The sequence below is a fragment of the Budorcas taxicolor genome, chromosome 17 (assembly GCF_023091745.1).
Source record: "Budorcas taxicolor isolate Tak-1 chromosome 17, Takin1.1, whole genome shotgun sequence".
Classification (NCBI taxonomy): Eukaryota; Metazoa; Chordata; class Mammalia; order Artiodactyla; family Bovidae; genus Budorcas; species Budorcas taxicolor.
In genome coordinates this window covers 29,183,816-29,209,227 of record NC_068926.1, presented here as the reverse complement: position 1 = coordinate 29,209,227, position 25,412 = coordinate 29,183,816, and the positions used below count along the sequence as shown (strand labels likewise).

General features: G+C 37.5%; 1 protein-coding gene across 1 annotated transcript in view; it reads right to left on the bottom strand.

The window, feature by feature from the left end:
* The window catches only part of SCLT1 (sodium channel and clathrin linker 1), a 249,471-nt gene extending 224,422 nt beyond the window's left edge, over positions 1-25,049 (bottom strand). The window contains exons 1-2 of the mRNA XM_052655079.1: positions 25,016-25,049; positions 7,070-7,137 (exon numbers count right to left, since the gene is read on the bottom strand). Of these exons, the coding sequence (XP_052511039.1) occupies positions 7,070-7,137; positions 25,016-25,049 (102 nt within the window). The remainder of the gene's footprint in view (positions 1-7,069; positions 7,138-25,015) is intronic.
* Positions 25,050-25,412: the final 363 nt, after the last annotated feature.

Below are 25,412 nucleotides of genomic sequence, written 5' to 3'. Positions count from 1 at the left end.
TCTCCTTTAGGATGGACTGGTTGGATCTCCCTGCAGTCCAAGGCACTCTCAAGAGTCTTCTCCAACACCACAGTTCAAAAGCATCAATTCTTCAGCACTCAGCTTTCTTTATGGTCTAACTCTCACATCCATATATGACTACTGGAAAAACCATAGATTTGCTTTGATTAGATGGACCTTGGTTGGCAAAGTAATGTCTCTGCTTTTTAATATGCTGTCTAGGTTGGTCATAGCTTTTCTTCCAAGGAGTAAGCGTCTTTTAATTTCATGGCTGCAATCACCATCTGCAATGATTTTCGAGTCCAAGAAAATAAAGTCTATCACTTTTTCCATTATTTCCCCATCTATTTGCCACGAAGTGATGGGACCAAATGCCATGATCTTCGTTTTTTGAAAGTTGAGTTTTAAGCCAGCTTTTTCACTCTCCTCTTTCACAGTCATCAAGAGGCTCTTTAGTTTCTCTTCGCATTCTGCCATAAGGGTGGTGTCATCTGCGTATCTGAAGATATTGATATTTCTCCCGGCGATCTTGATTCCAGCTTGTGCTTCATCCAGCCTGGAATTTTGCATGATGTACTCTGCATAAGCCACATTAGTCTATTCAAATTTAAAATTTCTTAAGTGAAAATCAGATAAAAGACCTGTCTGTTGTGTAGCTTAATTTCAAGTGCTTAACTGCCCCATGTGTTACTCGCTACCATATTAAAAACTACTGAACTATACAACATTTCCACGATCACAGGAAGTTCCACTGAACAGTACTGGTCTAGAAAGCTTGTAATTTGACTTAAATAATAAAAGTGGTTTGTTATATTGTTATCAATAAAGTTTTATATTTCTAAACTCATGATCAACAAGAGTAGCCCTACTATTCCTTCAATATAAATTAATCAAATAACTATTATTCATTAATACTTCATTAATTCACTAATAATTCATTAATAATACATTAATCAAATAACTATTATTTGATTAAAATTGGACCAGCTCTTATACATTATATTAAGACATGTCTAAGTTCTTCCTGCCTCAGAGCCTCTTCTTGGCTTTTTCCTTGGCTTATTCTTCACTTTCAGTGCCAACTTAAATGTTGCTACCTTAAAGAAGTCGTCTCTGCCTTTTCTACCAAAAAACGTCTCAGCCACCACCACACTGCATACACATTAATCTCCCTCAGCACCCAGTTTATTTTGTTCATAAACTATCAGTTTTTGTTCATTCATTTCTCTCTCTCCCACTGAAAGAGGATCCTTTGCGTATCTTATTGATAGGTCTGTCCCTAGAGCTTACACAGTGGTCAAGCACTTGTTGAATATATTAATGTTTGCTCTATCGGTGAATAATATGCACAATGACTGTCTTTTCCTCCCACAACCAACTCATGCCTCTTAGCACCATGTTTTTATATTTATTTCTTCCTTCTTTTTCTTTCTAGTTTATGTTATTTCCTCTCTTTCCTGAGTCTCAATTTTTTAAAAAAAATTTTGAGTTCAAGGGGTAACAGGCAGAAAAACAAGTTTCAAGCTAGAAAAGGAAGATACTTTTAAGAGAGTTTTCAGAGAAAATAAACTTATTTTTAATATTCCACTCTGTCCCTCAGCAAGTACAAAAAGAACAAAAACACTTATCCCATCCCTAGTACACACATGTATAATACTAGTGCGGCACAAGTTACAAAGAAGATGCAATTAGCTTTCATGTGAGAAAAGGCAGTGATTTAAGGGGGTGGGGGAGTAGGAGGAAAGAAATGAGGCAAAAAGGATATGACCCACTCATCTTCTTGAATAAAATCTTTTTATCTTTGAATATTTGTCAGCCAGTGCCCACTACTACACTCTCAAAGAGCAATGTGATTTGAAATACTTTTTATTTATACAGAAAACAAAACATAATCAAAGAAAGACAACTAAATTTCACAACAACCTGAAGGGGTCATTCAAGAAATTAATTATGTAAAATATCTTTAGCTTTACATATTTCAGATGGAATATTATTCAGCCATGAAAAATGAAATAAACCGAATTGAAAAATGAGCAGAAGATCTAAACAGACATTTCTTCCAAGATGGCTAAGAGGCACATGAAAAGATCACTTTATTATTAGAGAACTGTGAATCAAAACTATAATGAGGTATCACTTTACACTGGTCAGAATGGACATCATCAAAAAATCTATAAACAATAAATGCTGGAGAGGGTGTGGAGAAAAAGGAACCCTCGTACATTGTTGGTGGGGATATAAATTGATATAGCTAGTATGGAGAACAGTATGAAAGCTCCTTAGAAAACTAAAACTAGAGCTACCATATGATCCAGCAATTCCACTCAGGAGTATATATCTGGAGAAAACCATGATTCAAAAAGATACATGCATACCAATGTTCACTGCAGCACTATTTACAACAGCCAGGACATGGAAGCCACCTAAATGTCCATTGAGAGAGAAACGGATAAAGAAGATGTGGTACATGTATACCATGGGATATTACTCAGCCATAAAAAAGAACGAAAGAATGCCATTTGCAGTAACGTGGATGGACCTAGAGATAGTCATACTGAGTGAAGTAAGTCAGAGAAAGATGGACATCATATGATATTACTTGTACATGTAATCTAAAATGTGACACAAATGAATTTATTTACAAAACAGAAACAAAGTCACAGATATAGAAAACAAACTTATTGTTACCAAGAAGGAAAGAGGAGGGTGCAGAAATAAACTGGGAGATTGGGATTGATATATACACACTATTATATATAAAATACATAACTAATAAGGACCTACTGTATAGCACATGGAACTCCACTCAATCTCTGTAATGGCCTATATGGGAAAGGAATCTGAAAAAGGATGAGTATATGTATATGCATAACTCATTCACCTTATTGTACACTTGAAATGAACATTGTAAAATCAACTATACTCCAATAATGATTTTTTTTAAAAAAGGTAAATAACCCAATTTTTTAAATGGGAAAAATATTTAAAAAGGAACATCTCGAAAACACCAGTTCAGCTCAGTTGTGTCTGACTCTCTGCGACCCCATGGACTGCAGCACACCAGGCTTCCCTGTCCGTCACCAACTCCCAGAGCTTGCTCAAACTCATGTGAAAGAGAACATCCAGATGGCCAAAAACCATATGAAAATATTCTCTACATACCTATTTATCAGAGAAATGTAAAATTATACCATCACACTGTTAAAAAAGAACTAAGAAGCCCCAAGTGGGATCATTTCCTAACCCCCCTCCCCATCATAGCAAAAACTAAGATGGTTTCAATCCCTCTCAGAGATGTGACCTTTAAAACAGTCCACCTGAAATTTGCTAATCAGTACTATGCCACCTCATGCAAAGAGTTGACTAATTGGAAAAGACCCTGATGCTGGGAGGGATTGGGGGCAGGAGGAGAAGGGCACGACCGAGGATGAGATGGCTGGATGGCATCACTGACTCGATGGACGTGAGTCTGAGTGAACTCCGAAAGATGGTGATGGACAGGGAGGCCTGGTGTGCTGCGATTCATGGGGTCACAAAGAGTCGGACACGACTGAGCAACTGAACTGAACTGACTAATGAAGTAACTGCATGGAAAAGGCCCCTAGACTGTCAGTCCCCCATTAGAAGACAGCCTGGCCTGAAATAATCCTTTCTTTTCCTTCGTTAATACCTTTTGCCACATCCTCTCCTTCTATCCATAAAAATCTTCCATTTTGTACAACCACTCCTAGTGTAGCTGATTCTTCAATTTTTGAATAATGCTAACTAGCTCTTCAAAATAAAAAGAATGAAATAATGCCATTTGCAGCAACATGGATGGACCTAGAGATAGTCATACTAAGTGACCAAGATGCAGAAAAGACAAAAATCATATCACTGCTGCTGCTGCTGCTAAGTCGCCTCAGTCGTGTCTGACTCTGTGTGACCCCATAGACGGCAGCCCCCCAGGCTCCACTGTCCCTGGGATTCTCCAGGCAAGAACACTGGAGTGGGTTGCCATTTCCTTCTCCAATGCATGAAAGTGAAAAGTGAAAGTGAAGTCGCTTAGTCGTGTCCGACTCTTCGCGACCCCATGGACTGCAGCCTACCAGGCTTCTCTGTCCATGGGATTTTCCAGGCAAGAGTACTGGAGTGGGTATCACTATATGTAGAATTTAAAAAGATAATACAAATGAACTCATTCACAAAAGAGAAACAGATGTCAAAAACAAACTTACAGCTATCAAACGGGAAAGGTGGGGAGAGCAATAAATTAGGAGTTTGGGATTAATATACATATGGTACTATACATAGGCAGTCAACAAGCACCAACTGCATAGCACAGGGAACTCTCCTCACTATCTCATAATCACCCACATGGGATAGGAATCTGAAAAAGAATGGATACATGTTTATGTATAACTGAATCATTTTGCTGTATTTGAAACTAACAACACTATAAATCAACCATAAGTCCAGTAGAAAATACAAATTATAATAAAATATCTTTAGAAAGTTATATAAAATTATAAGGGAAAAGGTTTTTTAAAGAATGAATTATGAAGGTATTATGAACCAAATATATTAAATATATAAGCTATTAAAGACACTGGAAGACTCTCTCCATTTAAATCCACAGAATTTAAGTATTACTATTTATTATACAGGTATTAGATCTTGTATTTTCTTAAGAAACAATGCTATATAAAAAATCTAAAGGCAATTCACAGAACTTACTTTGATCCAAAAGAAGTCTCAATGATCATTACGTGGTAACAGTACTAAAGAATTTTAACTATCACTTGTAATACGGTTCCTATAAAAATTATCCTTGAAGTACCAACTTAAAATATAAGAAATATCAAACTACTGCAGGTTTTTTCAATATTGGAAAAAGGGTTTCACAAAAATATGTCCATTTAACACAGGCCTGGCAGTTTTACAGTACCTAGTATGAGAAAAAAGGACAGTTCACTAGGATTTTACCTTCAAAAATAGAACAAAAAGCATGAACTATTTATATTTCTCAAGCTGATCATGACTTTTTACATCTGCACTTTCACTGTATCTGGCAACAGAGCTCACACGATGTTGGAAGAAAAGTAGGTAGGAGGGAAGAAGAGGAAGGTTATGGTTGTTCCATTAATTCAACACATATTTATTGAGTATATAACAAAAATTATTCTAGAAACTTGGGAAATGCAGCTAAACAAAACAGGTAAACAAATTTATGAACAATTTCTGTTGCTAGTAGCAACAACTAAAATTACAAGGATGAGATCTGAGCCAGTGCACCTGGGTCCCATTTACTCTTTGATAATGAAGTTACCTCCTACCTCTCTCTTCCTTTACTACAAAACAAAGAGAAAGCAAAAACAAAACAAAAAAACCAAGAACAACAAAAGAAAACTCTTCCTGAGTATTTTATCAGAAACCAGAATAATGCTTCTGGGGTGAAAAATCCCCAAAGGTGCACTGCATACGGCCAAGGATATGGACCTTTATGCTAGAAAGCAAATTAAACTCTCTCTCAAGCTCCCTATTACCTCCCACTCACCAATACAAAGTATGTAGTGAAAGGCAAGACCCATGGGGACTGAGTCTTGAGACAGCAACATGTTCTGAAGAGAAGACATACTGTGCAAAGGAATCTTAGGCAGTAACAATATACTAATATGAAAAATAAGAAATAACAATCAAGATTTGACTGTATGACTGACAATAATACATGTAAGAGAAGGACATGTACCTTCAAAGAATTAAAGGAGCTACATAATCTCACCAAATAGTACTCTAGTAAGTAAGGGAAAACCTGTCCCTACTTAGTATGTTACCGTCAGCTTTCATTATTATAATCACTGGATATATAGACTTCCATGGTGACACACTGGATAAAAATCTGCCTGCTGATGCACGACCAACCAAGCCCATGTGCCGCAACTACTGAGCCTGTGTGCCACGACTACTGAAAGCTACAAGCTCTAGGGCCCGCGTCTAGGTCACAACTTCTGAGCCCACATGCTGCAATACTGAAGCTTAAACGCCTAAAGCCTGTGCTTTGCAATGAGAAGACCACATATAGCAACAGAGTAGCCCCCGCTCACCGCAGCTAGAGAGAGCCCTTGGAAAGCAGTGAAGACCAGTGCAGGCAAAAACAAACAAACAAAATTAACAGTACACAGTGAAGGTGCACATAAAGGGCTAGCTAGAGTCAATCTTTTATTTGGTAAAACCATCTTTCGTAATCCAATCAGCCAGATTTCAGGAGACAGGATGCAACTCCATACTCAGAGGTTTACTCAGGCTTTAAAATCAATCTTTTGTTTGAATCGTCCCTTCAGAGATATTTCCATATGACATCAAGCAGAAGCAAAAGAACCTAAGAATCTGAGCAAAATTTAGAGGCTAGTGGATCATGAGATTCTCCATCACCTAGTATCTTAAAAAAACAACTTCCTTTTAATACCTTAAAAGCAATTGCAGTTTTAATTATAAGATTTATTTATGTCAAAAGCAAAATATTTCTTTACTGATTCAGTATAGAGTTACCATTTAACCTAGGAGCTATTTTTCTTTTAATATCCTGTAACTCAGACTGTACCAGTAAGTATATTTTATTGGTCAAAAAAAATACAATATTTAAATAAAAATGTATACCCAAGAAAAAAAATTTAAAATAATGCCATGTATTATTTCTTATTCTGAGTTAGTTCATGCTTCTGTTAAATTTATGAGAATTGAGAGTTAAAGTTTACAACTGGATGTATCCTAAAAACAATTTTAGGATGTTTCAAAAGTCTAATGAATTCTCATTTTACAATTCTGACATTTTAACACCATATACATATATCGTAAGCTCAAACTCCGGTGAGGACAAAGGCAATTTCTATGGTCAAAGAATTTATAGTCATTAAAGAAAAACAACTTTGCTTCCTTACAAGCATCAGAGTTGTAAGAAAAATTTTCAAGTGCTATAGGCAACTTCACATGGAATAATCCTAAGTAGCATTTATTCTACACTTGTCAAATACAGACATATTTACAACCAAATTTGAACTTAATTTGTTAGACCCCAATTAAATTTACATACCTGTACTGTTGAATATTTGAAAAAATTTTCCATTTGATACCGCCTAAGGGTTTCATTTAGTCTTTGATCTGAAACAAACAAACAAAAAATTTGTAATGTTCAACTTTGAATGACAGAAATAAAGTAGATATTATTTGAAATATCCAATGCAAAACTGTTAGTCTCCACTGCTGTTGAAAATAAATCATTCTGAAGACATCATTTTAGAATTTAGATATTCTATACACTTAAGTCAAATAATTACTTCTGCTGCTGCTAAGTCACGTCAGTCGTGTCCAACTCTGTGCAACCCCATAGAAGGCAGCCCACCAGGCTCCCCCGTCCCTGGGATTCTCCAGGCAAGAACACTGGAGTGGGTTGCAATTTCCTTCTCCAGTGCATGAAAGTGAAAAGTGAAAGTGAAGTCGCTTAGTCGTGTCTGACTCTTAGGGACCCTATGGACTGTAGCCTACCAGGCTCCTCTGTCCATGGGATTTCCCAGGCAAGAGTACTGGAGTGGGTTGCCATTGCCTTCTCCCAAATAATTACTACCAGTGGGAAAAAGAACAGCTACAAAAAGCAAATTTCTCTGATTCTGAAAGTTTTAATTCTCAGTCTCTCTGGGATTGCTCTTCAGATTCTTAGAAGTCAAGAAAAAGTACCTTCCACATTTATTTTTTTATTCCTGCTACTAGATGTGAAAAGAGTTGGAGAGATAAGGCTAAACTATACTTCTTCAGAAGTTAAAAACTGCTGAAATTCTCTTTCAGGACAAACCTCCACACAGAGGAGAAACTGCAAGACTAAGCATCCAAATTAAACAGGAATAGGCAAGACACAATGGAAAAGAAGGTCCAGAAGAGCCAAGGACTCTCAGAAACTACGAGGAACATTTTTATTTGAAGCAGGAAAAGCAAAACAACAGAACATGCATGGCTGCGTGCTCAGCCACTCAGTCATATCCAACCCTTTGTGACCCCACAGACTGTAGCCTACCAGGCTTCACTGTCCACAGGATTATCCAGGCAAGAATACTGGAGTGGGTTGCCATTTACTCCTCCAGGGGATCTTCCCAGCCCAGGGACTGAACGTGCATATCCCCTCATCTCCAGGACTGGAAGGAGGATTCTTTACCACTAGCCAACTGGGAAGCCCACAGTAGAACGTGTGCGCATATGTGTGCTCTGCCTCTCAAGTCATGTCTGACTCTTTGCAACTCCATGGACTGTAGCCCACCAGGCTCCTCTGCCCATGGAATTTTCCAGACAAAAATACTGGAGTAGGTTGCCATTTCCTCCTCCTTCCTGACTAGTGGATCGAATCTAGCTCTCTTGCATTTCCTACATTGGCAGGCTGATTCTTTACCACTGCGCTATGTGGGAAGCCCCACAATAGAACACAGTACCCAACAAACATACCAAACTCATTCTTTCAAGATCACATGGAACATTTAAAACTGATAATTTGGTGAAAAAAGAGTAAGTCTCGAGTTTTTGAATATTTAGGTGCGATTCATCCCAAGGGTTTTTCAATATCCATAAATATCAATGTGATACATCACATTAACAAATTGAAGAATAAAAACCGTATGATCAACGTAATAGATGTAGAAAAACATTTCAACAAAATTCAACATCCATTTACGATAAAAAATCCTCAGAAATCAGCCATACAGGAAACATACCTAAACCCAATAAAGGTTATACATGGCAAACCCATGGCTAACATCACATTCAACAATGGAAACCTTACAGCACTTTCCCTAAGATCAGGAACTCTTGCCACTTTTATTCAGCATAGTTTTGGAAGTCCTGGCCACTGCAATCAGAGAAGAAAAAGAAATAACAGGAATCCAAACTGGAAAAGTAGTAAAACTGTCACTGTTTGTAAATGACATGATACTATATATAGAAAATCCTAAAGATGCCACCAGAAAACTACCAGGATTCATCAATGAATTTGATAAACTTGCCAGATATAAAAGTAATATACAGAAATCTGTTACATTTCTATATACTAAAAACAAAGTATCAGAAACAGAAATTAAGGAAACAATCCCATTTACCATTAGGAACCAGAGATCAAATTGCCAACATCCATTGGATCATCAAAAAGGAAGAGAGTTTCAGAAAAATACCTACTTCTGCTTCATTGACTATGCCAAAGCCTTTGATTGTGTGGACCCCAACAAGCTCTGGAAAATTCTTAAAGAGATGGGAATACCAGACCACCTGATCTACCTCCTGAGAAATCTGTATGCGAGTCAGGAAGCAACAGTTAGAGCTCGACATGAAACAACAGACTGGTTTAAAATAGGGAAAAGAGTACATCAAGGCTGTACATTGTCACCCTGCTTATTTAACTTCTATGCAGAGTACATCATGAGAAATGTTGGGCTGAATGAAGCACAAGCTGGAATCAAGATTGCCAGGAGAAATATCAATAACCTCAGATATGCAGATGACACCACCCTTAGGCAGAAAGTGAAGAGGAACTTTAAAAAGCCTCTTGATGAAAGTGAAAGAGGAGAGTGAAAAAGTTGGCTTAAAAAGCAACATTCAGAAAACTAAGAACATGGCATCCAGTCCCATCACTTCATGGGAAATAGATGGGGAAACAGTGGAAACAGTGTCAGACTTTATTTTTCTGGGCTCCAAAATCACTGCAGATGGTGACTGCCACCATGAAATTAAGACACTTGCTCCTGGGAAGAAAAGTTATGACCAACCTGGACAGCATATTAAAAAGCAGAGACATTACTTTGCCAACAAAGGTCCGTCTAGTCAAAGTTATGGTTTTTCCAGTAGTCATGTAGAGATGTGAGAGTTGGACTATAAAGAAAGCTGAGTGCCGAAGAATTGATGTTTTTGAACTGTGGTGTTGGAGAAGACTCTTGAGAGTCCCTTGGACTGCAAGGAGATCGAACCAGTCCATCCTAAAGGAAATCAGTCCTGAATATTCATTGGAAGGACTGATGCTGAAGCTGAAACTCCAATATTTTGGCCACCTGATGCAAAGAACTGACTCACTGGAAAAAACCCTGATGCTGGTAAAGATTGAAGGCGGGAGGAGAATGGGATAACAGAGGATGAGATGGTTGCATGGCATCACTGACTCAATGGACATGAGTTTGAGTAAACTCTGGAAGTTGGCTATGGACAGGGAGGCCTGGCGTGCTATGGTCCATGGGGCCGCAAAGAGTTGTACATGACTGAGCAACTGAACTACTGACCATTATATCAAAAATAATAAAATAGGAATAAAGAAAAATCCTGTATCCTAAAAGCTATATGACACTGAGGAAAGAAACTGAAGACATGAATATATAGAAAGATATACTATGAAGCTGGATTGGAAGAGTCAATATTGTTAAAAATCACAATACTACTCAAGACAATCTACAGATTCAATGCAATCCCTATCAAAATGCCAATGGCATTTTTCATAGGCCTAGAACAAATAATTTTAAAATTTGCATGGAAACACAAAAGATTCTGACTAGCCCAAACAATCTTGACAAAGAAGAACAGAGGTAAGGAATCATGATCCCTGACTTCAGACTATACTACAAAGATACAGTAACCAAAACAATATTGTACTACAGAAAAGCAGATGACATAGATCAACGCAACAGGATAGAGAGCCCAGAAATAAACTCATACTCTTATGTTCAATTAACCTATGACAAAGGAGGTAAGACTACACAACAGAGAAAAGACAGTTGCTTCAAGAAATGGTGCTGGGAAAACTGGACAGCTACATGTAAAAGAACAGAATTAGAACATCTCTTGACACCATATACAAAAATAAACTCACAACAGATTAAAGACCTAAATGTAAGACTGGAAGCCATAAAACTTCTAAAGGAGAGCAAAGTCAGAACAGAACACACTTGACATAAATTGAAGCAATACTGTTTTGGATGTCTGCTAAGGCAAAGGAAATAAAACCAAAAATAAACTAATGAGACTTTACTGAACTTAAAAAATTTTGCCCAGCAAGGGCAAAAATGAAAAGACAGTCTACGAGGTGGGAGATAATATTTACAAATCGTATGACTATTAAGGGGTTGAAATCCAACATGTATAAACAGCTCAAACAACTCAACATCAAAAAACAAATAACATGATTAAAAAGTGGGCATAAATAATGAACACACTTTTTTTTCCAGAGGAAATGTAGGTGGCCAATAGGCACATAAAAAGATGCTCGACATCACTAATTATCAAGGAATGCAAATCAAAACCACACTGAGATCACCTCACACCTGTCAGAATGATTATCATCAAAAAGAATGCACATAACAAATGTTGATGAGGATGTGGAGAAAAGGAAGGCCCTCTTATCCTGTTGGTGAGAATGTTAAATTGTTGCAGTCACTGTAAAAAGGAAAAACAAACAAATAACAGTATAAAGGCTTCTTAAGAAACTAAAAATAGAACTACTGTGTGACCCAGCAATTCCACTCTGGGGTGCATATCCATAAAAACAAAAACACTAACTTGAAAACATACATGCACCCCAATATTCATAACATGCATTATTTGCAATTGCCAAGATATAAAGAAACAATCTAAGTGTCTATTAACGGACAAATAGATAAAGAAGATGGAATACAACTCCACCATAGAAAGAGGGCAGTTTTGTCATTTGCGTCAATATGGATGGAACTGGAGATCATTATGCTAAGTAAAATAAGTCAGAAGACAATTGTCGTGTGACATCACCTACATGTGGAATCTAAAACATACAACAAATGTGTGTATAGAATCTAAAAGAAGCAGACTCAGAGATATAGAGAACAAATTTGTGGTTACCAGTGAGAAGAGGGGGAGGCTATACTGAGGTAGGGGAGGAAGAGGTATAAAGCCTTAGGTACAAAAATGCTACAAGAATATATTGCATAACATGGAGAATATAGTCAATACTTCATAAACAGAATATAACCTTTAAAAATTGCAAACCACTATAATGTACACCCATAACTTATATAATATTGTGCAGCAACTAGACTTCAGTTAAAAGAAGAAAAACTAAAACTTTAAATAAGAGTAAATCTTAACTTTCAAAAGACTTAAACTGAAGAGAATATACCATCCTAAAATACATCTCTTTGGCATAAAAAGTATTTTAGGCTGATAATTCTTAAGAAACAGAATAGGAAAAGCTTTGAAAAATTGAGAAGAAGTTCAGTTCAGTTCAGTCACTCAGTCGTGTCCAACTCTTTGCGACCCCATGAATCGCAGCATGCCAGGCCTCCCTGTCCATCACCAACTCCCGGAGTTCACTCAGACTCACGCCCATCAAGTGAGTGATGCCATCCAGCCATCTCATCCTCTGTCGTCCCCTTCTCCTCCTGCCCCCAATCCCTCCCAGCATCAGAGTCTTTTCCAATGAGTCAACTCTTCGCATGAGGTGGCCAAAGTACTGGAGTTTCAGCTTTAGCATCATTCCTTCCAAAGAAATCCCAGGGCTGATCTCCTTCAGAATGGACTGGTTGGATCTCCTTGCAGTCCAAAGGACTCTCAAGAGTCTTCTCCAACACCACAGTTCAAAAGCATCAATTCTTCGGCGCTCAGCTTTCTTCACAGTCCAACTCTCACATCCATACATGACCACAGGAAAAACCATAGCCTTGACTAGACGGACCTTTGTTGGCAAAGTAATGTCTCTGCTTTTCAACATGCTGTCTAGGTTGGTCATAACTTCTCTTCCAAGGAGGAAGCGTCTTTTAATTTCATGGCTGCAGTCACCATTTGCAGTGATTCTGGAGCCCCAAAAAATAGTCCCACTGTTTCCCCATCTATTTCCCATGAAGTGATGGGACCAGATGCCATGATCTTCGTTACCCTTTTGTTAAAGATATTTACATTTATAAGGAAAAATTCCATTTGTAAGCACATCCCCCTCTTTATACCAGAAAGAGAAAGTGCTAGTCGCTCAGTCACATCCGACTCTTTGTGACCCTATAGACTGCAGCTTGACAGGCTCTTTACTGTCCATGGAATTCTCCAGGTAAGAATACTGGAGTGGGCAGACATTTCCTTCTTCAGGAGATCTTCCCAACCCAGGGATGAAACCCAGTTCTCGTGCACGGCAAGTAGATTGTTCACTGTCTGAGCCAGAGGGAAGCCCTGAAAGTGTTAGTCGCTCAGTTTGTGTCTGACTCTTAGCAACCCTATAGACTGCAGCCTGACAGATTCCTCTATCCATGGAATTCTCCAGGCAAGAATGCTGGAGTGAGCAGCCTTTCCCTTCCCCAGGGGTGTCTTCCCTACCCAGGGATCAAATCCAGGTCTTCTCCTGCTCAGAAGGCAGATTCTTTACCATCTGAGCCACTGGAGAAGCCCAAGGTAACGACTTAAATCTGGATAACAATCTTACTCTTGTTTACAGTGCTTTTCTTGGTAACTTCTTGTAATGGCTCACCCTCTTTTCCTATATCTCCTTTTGTCTTTATCTGAAAATGTTTTTTAACACTGTGGCTTCAGCATTTAAAGGAGTTTTTCTGGATCACTAATGTATACAGAAGGTAAACACGTTATTAAACTTGTTTGTTTTCTCCTATTAGTCTGTCTTTTACAATAGGGGGTCACGGGCAACAATCTAGAAGGGTACAGGAAACTTATTTTTGCTCCCTTGCAAAGCCAAAGAGAGTACATTACCTGATAATAGCAAAATTAGGCCAGAATCGAGAGATAAAAACTATCAGAAAAATATCCGTTATGTAAGAAATTACCTTTCAGTAACCTATTGGTCTCAGGATGAATGACAGGACAAATCGAAAAGTACTCTGAACCGAATCATTGTGAAAATGCAGTTTCATTTGAAACTTCTTAGGAAAAGGCACCTGCATAGCAAAGAAAACTTAATAAAATGAAAAGGCAACCTAATCAATGAGAGAAAATAACTGCAAATCATACCTGATAATGGGAACATATCCAAAATATACAAAGAACCTCACACAACTCAATAGCCAGAAAAAAGAGACAAAACTGAATTTAAAAATGGGCAGATCTGAATAGACATTTTCCCAAAGCAAACAGATGGCCAACAGACATGAAAAGATATTCAACATCACTAATCATCAATAAAATGCAAATTAAAACCACAATAAGATATCACCTCATTCCCATCAGAATGGCTATTATCAAGAAAAAAAAGAAAAAACAAGTGTGAAGATGTGTATTATTGGTAGAAATGTAAATATAAATTGGTACACCTACTTTGAAGGTCTGGAGGTTTTAGTTCCTCAAAAAATTAAAAACAGAACTACAGTATGACCCAGCAATTCCACTTCTGAGTATGTATCTATAGAAAATGAAAACAGTAATTTGAAAAGATATGCACCATGTATTCACTGCAGCATTATTTACAATAGCCAAGATAAGGAAACAACCTAAATTTCTACTGTTGGATAAATAAAGAAATTGTGGTATACATACAATGGACTATTACTTAACCATAAAAAAGAAAGAAGTCTTGCCATTTGTGACAATATGAATGGATCTTCAGAGTATTATGAAGTTAAATAACAGAGAAAGACAAATATCATATGAAAAGAAACCAAGCTCACAGATACAGGGAACAGACTGGTGATTGTAAGAAGTGGAGGGTGGGGGTAGAGGGAGCCAGAGGAAAATGGTTGGACTGGTTCTTTTATTTTTTCAATAAATTGAACGATTTTCTTTTAAGGAAAAAGATACGAAACATTCCTGAAAGCAATGAAAAAAAAATCAATTGAGATATAGTCTTTGTTAATCACCAAAAACCACAATATTAAGATGTCAATTCCTCTTAAATTGATTTAAAGACCAATACAGTGGCAATAAAAATCTCAGCAAGTTATTTTGTAGATATGGACAAACTTGATTTAAACACTGCATTGAGCAGTCAAGACAATACTGATGAAGTTGATGAACTCACACTTTCTGATTTCAAGATTTTCTAGAAAGCTAAAATAATCAAGAGAGCATCGTATTTTAAACAAATAAAACCAAAGATAAATGGAACAGAATAGAGAGTCCACTAGTATACCCACGCAAACTCAGACAACTTGACCTTGGTCAAAGGAATAAAAAGCACATTAACACAGAAAATACAGACTTTTAAGTCTTTAGTCATCATCAACAAATGAGGAGGATACAAATGGAGAACCATAAGAAAGTAAAGACACAAACTTTGCATCTTAGAAATTCATTAAAAATCCTTCATTGTCTTAAATACAAAATATGAAACTACCAAAACTATAGCGGAAAACTTAGAAAATCTACATGAGTTATACTTTGACAATTCATTTTCATATACAACACAAGAAGCACAACCCATGAAAGAAAAAAAAATATTGCTAATATGGACTTTATTAAATGTAAACTGCTTACTCTGTGAAGGACAATGTTTAAAGAATGGAAAGACAAACCTCTGGCTATGAGAATACATTTTCAAAACACATAACCAGAGAACGGTTTGCATGCAAGGTACTCAAAAAACCAGAAAAAAAAATCCACAATAAGAAATCAAACATTCCAAATTAAAATGAATAGGACTATGTGTAGCCATCTTTTAGAATAATATATAGAGATGGGAAATAAGCATGTATTAGTTGATCAACATTGGGGAATTACTGGAAAACAATAAGCATTATGCATTAGGGTAAAGCAAGTTAAAACAACATGATGCCCTATCCATAAAAAATATAAAAAATAAAAATATAGGTGGAAATGCAATGAGAAAAACAATATTTTGTGAAAAAAGAACAAGGGGGGAGGACTTGTTCAACCAGAGATCAGGATTTATTAAAAAGTTATTGGCATTTAGACTGTGTGATAGTTATATAAACAAAACTAACCTATGGAAGAGAACGCAGGATCCAGAAATATACCCATGTGGGTATATTTCTCATATATATGAGCACTTGAACTGTGATCAAAGGGCACTTCAGAGTAATAAAGAGGGGAGCACAATCTTTTTGTAAGTGGTTCCAGGTCAGCTGGATATGCTCGTGGAAAAGAACAAACCATTATTCATAAAAATCACTTCTATGTGAAATGAAGATCTGGGAAGAAAAACTGTCACTGTTTGCAGATGACATGCTACGATACACAAAAAATCCTAAACATGCCACTAGAAAACCACTAGAGCTAATCAATGAATCTGGTAAAATTGAATACAAAATTAATGCACAGAAACCTCTCGCATTCCTGTACACTAATAAATAACAAAAGATCTAAAAGAGAAATTAAGGAAATAATCCCAATTATCACTGCAACGAAAGAATAAAATACCTACGAATAAATCTACCTAAGGAGGTAAAAGATCTGTACTCAAAAAACTGTAAGACACTGATGAAAGAACTCAAAGACTGATTTGAGTTGACAGAGAGATATACCATGTTCTTGGATTGGAAGACTCAATACTGTGAAAATGACTATACTACCCAAGTTCAGTTGCTCAATCTTGCCCCACTCTTTACGACCCTATGAACTGCAGCACAACAGGCTTCCCTGTCCATCACCAACTCCCAGAGCTTACTCTAACTCATGTCCATCGAGTCAGTGATGCCCTCCAACCATCTCATCCTCTGTCATCCCCTTCTCCTCCTGCCCTCAATGTTTCCCAACATCAGGGTCTTTTCCAATGAGTTAGTTCTTCACATATGACAGAAAACACTGATAACAGCATTATTCTCAATCGCCCCCAAAATGGAAACATCTGCAAGTATCTATCAAAAGAATGGATAAAAATGATAAATTTATAAACTTTAATATTCTACAGTAATTAAAATGAGTATACTACATCTACATGCAAGAATATGAAGAAATCTCAAAAACATAATATTAAATAAAAGACACCAAACGCAGAAGGCAACATAGTTTATGACTCCATTTACATAAATTTCAATTTCAATCACAAGCAAAACAGTTTTTACAGTGTAAAATTACAGATATTATCTTTATCTTTGGGGAGCAGGAAATGGGTATAATCACAAGTGGTCATCTGGGGTGCTAGCAATGTTCTATTTTTTGGCCTGGGTTATGATTATATGAGTTTTGAGCTTTGTAATAATCCTCTAAGCTTTATATTTATTTTCTCTACTTTTCTGCATGTCACACATAAGCAAATATACATATATATGCCCATACATATTAACTATATACAAATTAATATATGTATATAATGTACACACACAAAATGTATACATTCTACACTGTTAACTTCAGATAATAGTTCCTTCCTTGAAAGTATACATAATTTAGTAGAGAAACATGACACATATGTTGGAAAAGAAAATGGCAACCCACTCCAGTATTCTTGCCTGAAGAATTCCATGGACACAGGAGTCCTGTGGGCCACAGTCCATGGAGTTGCAACGCACAGGACACAAATGAGCATGTACACACACAAGACATTATTCTGAGGAAGGAATAAGTAATTACAAAGTATTAATAATTTAAACCATTTTTAACTTTTATTAAGTTTAAAAAGAATTATTCCTTTTTATTGTTATCCTCAGAATTTTTAAGAGTTACCTGACACATGGCACTAAAATTAGGGTCTGGTCTCTAGTAGTAACACAAACTACTACTTTTTGATAAGGTTTTAAGTAAGAAAAAATACTAAATCTGACATTTCAGTAAGTGAAATAGGTTAAGAAGTCAATTATGCATCAACGAGGGAAAACAGTCTTCATAGACTGCTTTAAACTGGAGGAAATTTTACTGTAATGTGAATCTACCATTTCCTTCATTCAACAAGCACTTATTTCACTTTATAGTTTGCATTTTCTGGATTACTGATGAGATTGACATTTTCATATTTTTAGCACCTCATAAGGTTTTATTTTTTGTAAATAACCTACCATATTCTTTAACATTTTTCTATTAGTGTGAATGTATTTTTGTTCGTGAAAGACAAATTTTTAAATTGTGGATGGTAATCAACTCTTCATTATATTTATTTTAAGTCTATTCTCCCTCCCTGTGGCTGGGGCAGTCATTATATTGATGATGTTTCTTGTGTTATCCAAGTTTTTACTTCTAATGCAGTCTGCTGCTGCTGCTGCTAAGTCGCTTCAGTCATGTCCAACTCTGTGCGACCCCATAGACGGCAGCCCACCTGGCTCTCTCGTCCCTGGGATTCTCCAGGCAAGAATACTGGAGTAGGCTAATGCAGTCTATTCATATATATTTTTTTCTTTCAGTCAAAAATGTTTGCTGAAGAAATCTATGATCCTGAGATCATAAAGACACCCTCTTAACTTTTTTTTCTGAAAGTTTAAAGAGAATGTATTCCTTCAACCAATAATTTTTTTATATGGTGTGAGAAAGATGTTATTTTTTCTTTCTCATTTAGATAGCCAATTATCCTAGCACCATTTGCTCAACAGCCTATCCCTCTCCCACTGATCTGTACTGCCTGTTCTTTCAGACAACAAGTGTTTGTGGATGTATGCATCTGTTTCTGTGCTAGCTGATCTCTGTATTTATCTATCTACCAGTATAATAGGGGCTTCTCAGGTGGCTCAGTGGTAAACAATCCACCTGTCAATGCAGGAGACGCAAGATTGATTCCTGGATTGGAAGATCCCCTGGAGAAGGAAATGGCAATCCACTCCAGCATTCTTGCCTCGAAAATCCCATGGACAGAGGGGCCTGGCTGTCTACAGTCCATGAGGTCGCAAAGAGCTGATTTAATAACTGCATTTTTATAATGTCTTAATAGTTGATAAAATAAAATTTCCCACCTTGATGTTCTTTAGAACTCTTTTGGCTATTTTCACCTCTTCTACATAGATTTTAGAAACATGTCAAATAGAGGTTTGGGATTGCATTGAATCTATCCATTAATTTGTGGGAGAATTGACATGCTTACTATACTGAGTGCTCTAATCCATACATTTGATATGTTTCTTTATTAATCTAGGTTTTTTTCTTACATACTTGATAATTTTCTAATGCTAACCACCCTTCCATTGCTGGGATGAACCCAATATGAAGGTGACTGTATGTTTATTATATATCTACACACACAAATGAGCTTAATAGTCATTGATGGATTCAATCTATTAATATTTTTATTTTATTTAGGATTTTAGTGTCTGTGTGCATAAGTGAAACAGGCCTATAATTTTTCTTTCAAGCAAGTGTCTTTGCCGGATAGAAAAGAACATAAGACACTGGGTTCAAGTCCCAGCCCAATTACTTACTACTAGAAACTGTGGTGGCACTTATCCAGGAGATTTTTTATCTATGGCTATTGAACAGATGGGTATGAGAACTGTAAAAGCAAACTATGGAAAAGGTGTTATTGAGTATATGCTCTAGAAAAGCAGGGGCATGGTCACATTAATATTAATAACGAAAGAGCAGATGAATCAATGGGGAAATTGTATAAAAATGGGGAAAACTGTTATAGCCTGTATAAAAAAAAAAGCTGCAAAAGAATTAAGGAAATGAAAGAAAATGAAGGGTTCAAAGAATACAGGTCTTGATGAGGTCAAAAAACAGTTATAGTGGGAGTAAGGTATTTGTGTTTAAGATTAAAAAGTAGGGCAAATTGACTTCTGCTCAGGCTCAAGATAAAGTAACATGGGCCATTTTCCCACCTGACAACCAAAAAAACAAAACAGTGATTTGCCAGGTACAAGACATCAGGAAATGATAACGACAAACATAAAATGAATGAAGTGAGCACTATGATTGCCCCAGCCTAAAAACAGGAAAAGGAGTATGTCAAGGCTGTATATTGTCACCCCGCTTATTTAACTTATATGCAGAGTATATCATGAGAAACACTGGGCTGGAAGAAGCACAGGCTGGAATCAAGATTGCCGGGAGAAATATCAATAACCTCAGATATGCAGATGACACCACCCTTATGGCAGAAAGTGAAGAGGAGCTAAAAAGCCTCTTGATGAAAGTGAAAGAGGAGAGCAAAAAAGTTGGCTTAAAGCTCAACATTCAGAAAACGAAGATCATGGCATCCGGTCCCATCACTTCATGGGAAATAGATGGGGAAACAGTGGAAACAGTGTCAGACTTTATTTTTGGGGGCTCCCAAATCACCACAGATGGTGACTGCAGCCATGAAATTAAAAGATGCTTACTCCTTGGAAGGAAAGTTACGACCAACCTAGATAGCATATTCAAAAGCAGAGATATTACTTTCCGAACAAAAGTCCATCTAGTCAAGGCTATGGTTTTTCCTGTGGTCATGTATGGATGTGAGAGTTGGACTGTGAAGAAAGCTGAGCGCCGAAGAATTGATGCTTTTGAACTGTGGTGTTGGAGAATACTCTTGAGAGTCCCTTGGACTACAAGGAGATCCAACCAGTCCATCCTAAAGATCAGTCCTGGGTGTTCTTTGGAAGGAATGATGTTGAAGCTGAAACTCCAATACTTTGGCCACCTCATGCAAAGAGTCGACTCATTGGAAAAGACTCTAATGTTGGGAGGGATTGGGGGTAGGAGGAGAAGGGGACGACAGAGGATGAGATGGTTGGATGGCATCACCGACTCGATGGACATGAGTTTGAGAGAACTCCAGGAGTTGATGATGGACAGGGAGGCCTGGCGTGCTGCAATTCATGGGGTTGCAAAGAGTCACACGACTGAGTGACTCAACTGAACTGAATGACTTGAGTGATATTTCATGCCAGAAAACAGGGAGGAAAATTGCACACAAAGATAGGCAGATTCTCTGATTTAAAGAGATGAAGCTGAGACTCAGTGGAAACCAAGTAAACTAGAATTGCCAGGACAAAGAATAGGAGAGAAAGCTGCACAGAGAACTCCATATGTACGTAAGATCTGTGAAGGGTATGTCTTGTGTAAACGAAGTAGTGACTAACTTTTTATCTATTAAAGGAACTGAATTTACAGTTTAAAATCTTCCACAAAGAAAGCTCTAGGTTCAATTGTCTTCACTAGTAAATTCTACCAAACATTTAAGGAAGAAATATCAATTCTACACAAACATCTTCCAGAAACCTGGAGAGGACAAAATACTTTCTAAGTAATTCTGAGGCCAGCATATCTTGACACCAAACGAGACAAACACATTAGGGGAAAAAAAATTTTTTTACAAAGGGTTTATGAACACAGACATGAAAATTTTAAACAGACATTTAAGATAATCAATGTTAAATAGTATATTAAAAAGATAATACATTAGGACCAAGAGTTTATTCCAAAACGGCAAGTTTAACACTTGAAAAGTAATCTATATAAATCTTGCCATTAAAAAACTACAAATGAAAAAAAAATCTGATAATCTCAAAAAATGTAGAGAAAGCATTTGGAAAAAAAATAATCCAATATTCATTCTGATTTTAAAAACTCTCAGAAAACTAGGAATAGAAATTAGTATCCTCAACCTAGTAAGGACATCTGTGGAAAAACTACAGCTAGTATCATATTTAATTTTGAAAACAGATACTTTCTCCCTAAAATCAAGAACAATACAAAGATGTCTACTCCAACCACTTTGGCTCAACACTGTACTGGAGGTTTCAGTAAGTACAATGAGGCAAGAAAATGAAATGAAAGGCATTCCAAAGTGGAAAGGAAGAAGTAAAACAGTCTATTCACAGATGAAAAGACTGTCAATGTAGAAAATCTGAAAGACTCTGCATCAAACCTACTGGAACTATTAAGTGAGTTTAGAAAGGTGACAGGGTAAGTACACACAAAGTATTTCCATACACTAGAAACAATAAATTAGAAATGGAAAGTAAACAAATAGTTTACAATAGTAGCTAAACCAGCAATACGTAGAGATAAATCTGACCAAATATGTGCAAAACCTATATATAAAAACTATAAAATGTCACTGAAAAAAATTAAAGAGATATCAGTTGAGAGATATTTTTTCATTAGAGAACTCAATATCATTAAGTGAATTCTACACAAATTAATCGAGAGTCATACAATGCCTATCAAAATCCCAGTATCCTTTTTTTTTGTAGAACTTAACAAGCTGATCCTAAAATGTATATGGAAGTGCAAAGGACCTATGACAGTCAAAACAACTGTGAAAAGAACAAATCTGAAAGGCCATGCTGATTTATTATAAAACTGTAATAATCAAGACAGGATATTGGTTTCCAGATAGACCAATAGAACAGAACAGAAATGGATCTACACAAATATCTTCCTCTGACTTTTTAACAAAGATGCAAAGGTAATGGAGAAGGAAATGGCAACCCCCTCCAGTGTTCTTGCCTGGAGACTCCCAGGGACGGGGGAGCCTTGTGGGCTGCCGTCTATGGGGTCACACAGAGTCGGACACGACTGAAGTGTCTTAGCAGCAAAGGTAATTTAATGGAGAAAGGATAGTCTTTCCAATTGTGCATCCATATATAAAATAAAGTGAACCTTGACGCTTGTCTCACACCTTGTGCAAAATTTAACTCAAAATGCCTCATAGATTTGAGTGTAGAAATTCTAGAAGACTACACAGAAGAGAAGCTTTGCAGCCTTGAGTAAGGCAAAGATCTTTAGATATGTGTGTGTGCTCACTCAACTGTAACCGACTCTTTGCAACTCCATGGACCATAGTTCACCAGGCTCCTCTGTCCAGGGAATTTTCCAGGCAAGAATACTGGAGTGAGTTGCCATTTCCTACTCCAAATGATCTTCCCTACTCCAGGGATCGAACCCACATCTCTTGTATCTCTCGCTTTGGCAGGTGGATTCTTTACCATTGTGCCACCTGGGAAGATCAAGTTTTTATATATGACACACCCATAAAAGAACAAAATGATGAACTGAATCTCACAGTAATTCAAAACTTCTGCTCTATGAAAGACATTCTTAAGAGAATGAAAAAAAAAGACTGCATCCCCACTGGTGAATAAACTCTTCACTCCTTAGCTTAATATACATGTCACTCTTTGAACAGGTCCTAAGACCTGCCTTCTTAGATGGAGGTGGAAGAATGGTGTACTGCAAATATGCTATAACAAATTAAAGGAGGCTCAAAATCAATAGAAGTCAATGAAGAGAAGGTCAGAGGTAGGTGGGAGAAGGGTAAGCTTTCTGTATTTACCTGAGCTGGTGTTTAGCTAATCAACTAATCTGGTCACCCACCAATTATAACTGGCATACGAGGTCTAAAGGAAAAAAGGGGAGAATCATAGACATCCAACTCTCATTTTCATCTCTTCCTGCAAACCTTACTATTCCATCCTTCAATTTCCTGAATAAGCAGTTATTTCAAGCCTCCGAGCCTTTGCTTCTTTTGGTCCCTGTGAAAATTCCCTTCTTCCACGCACTTCTCTTCTGGTGAACTACCATTCATTTTTCAAGAAATAATTCATCGTGGCTTCTATCGTTCTCTCTGGTATTTGGACTTCAGTTTTATTTAAGAATTCTGGCTGGTGCATTTCTCTAAAACATAGTTTATGAGTGTCTCAGGAACTCTCCCACCCCAACCAAACTTCTCACCACCAATTCTTGTCCCACACCACTCAGATGGTGGTAAGCTAGTCCTCTTTATGGGATGAAGGATATTCCCATATCAAACCTAAGAAACAATGGTAATGTTATAGTGTCATATATGTCATTAATGATTTTAGATAAAGTGTGCACCTGAAATGTGCTACACACCATGCTACGTGCTTTATTGCATCATCTCATTTAACCTTCAAAACACCACCATGTGCTATTATACCCATTTTACAAGTAAGAAATTTGAGGCACAAAGAAGCTCAGTAACCTGCCCAAGGTCAAAAACATACAAAAGAGACAGAGCTAACACAGAGCCTAGACAGACTGAATCCAGAGGCTGAGTTCTCCATCACTGGCCTACGGTGTTTCCAAAATGGAATGTACCATTTCCTCCCCTCCCTCCCCCATTTCCCTGCTGCTCAAGCAAGCCAAAAACCTTAGTTGCCCTATACCTCTTTCTTCCAAATCCTTTCATCTCCAATCTCACTATACCTACCTTATGGATAATAACAATCACCTGACTGCACTTGCTGTAATGCATGTTCCTCCTAAGAGCCAGCTGGGTTTTTCAAATAAATCACAAACTGATCGAGTTACTCTCAACTGGATTCCTTTCAGTGATTCCTATAACCTGTGCAATGATTCCAACTCCTGAAAACACAGCAGAAAGGCCCTTTGCCATCTGGCCAAATTCTTCCCTTTCAGCTCTACTTGCCATTTCCCTGTATACATCAAATTTCATTCAAACAAACCTTCTTCAAAGTTTTTAACAAAACATATTCCTAGTCCCTCCCATGTTGTAAATATTCTCAACCACACAGTTCTTTATCTAGTAAATTTATATTTTACTTCAAATATAAAGTTTCAGCCCAAATAGTACCTTCCTTAACCACCACCACCAGGTAAATTATAACCCTGTAATAGTTAATATTTGTTAGCACTGTGTCAGATACTATTCTAAATCCCACACATATTTTAACGGCCGTTTAGTCATTCGACCAACCCTGTGAGAAACCTGAGGCAGAAGAGTTGACAGTTGCTGTTACTTCAGTGTATTTATGGAAATCATATATTTCCCTCCTCAAGTTAAATTATTGGAGGGTAGAACAGTCCTCCTTATCTTCATAACAGCTATGCTTGTCTAGTGCCTGGCACATAATAGAAACAGGAGCTCCATAAATATCTTTTGGACAAATGGCCGGAGCTGTGCCTCCAGGTTCTAACTGCAGACTTAGAAACTCGTCCTGGCAATTGGCCCTCTAATTTCTCCAGAGCATGTGAGGAGCATAACAAACATGCATCTAGCAGAGTCCCTCGTAGGCTTAAGTATTTCCCAAACGCTTCTGCTTAATGTACGCGTATCCTCATACATACCATCAAGCTTTTTCTGCAGCTTAACTTCTTTTAAGTTTTTACAAATTAGCACGTACCCAACAGGCATTCAGACAACGATTCAGTCAACGATGACGACATTAAACATTACATATGAAAATTCTCAATAAAGGAATGTGGAGCTTACTTTGATCTCGCAGAAAGTCGATTTCTGTGGCCATTTGGATGCAATTTGTTTGGAGCTTTCACTACCTTTACTTTTCTCAAAAAGACACAAAGCTCGCAATGCGGGAAAGCAAAACTAAGGCAAAGCTCCGGAGGTTGTCTAGCACTCGAGCGGTGTGATCAGCATCCTACTCACGCGGCGTCAACAGCCCCGCCGCGCCTCCTTCTCCCGAGTCCCAACCCAGTCCCTCGCTCAAGCGAGACACCAAATTTCAGGTCTGTTGCGGACCCGCCAAGTGAACTGTTTTACGTTCACCCGAATCCCAGCCAAGTAGGACCAGGGACGCGGCTGGATATATTGGACGTCCCGCGGGTCACTCGGGGTCGTGGCAGGCCACTCAGGAGAGCGCCGAGAGAGC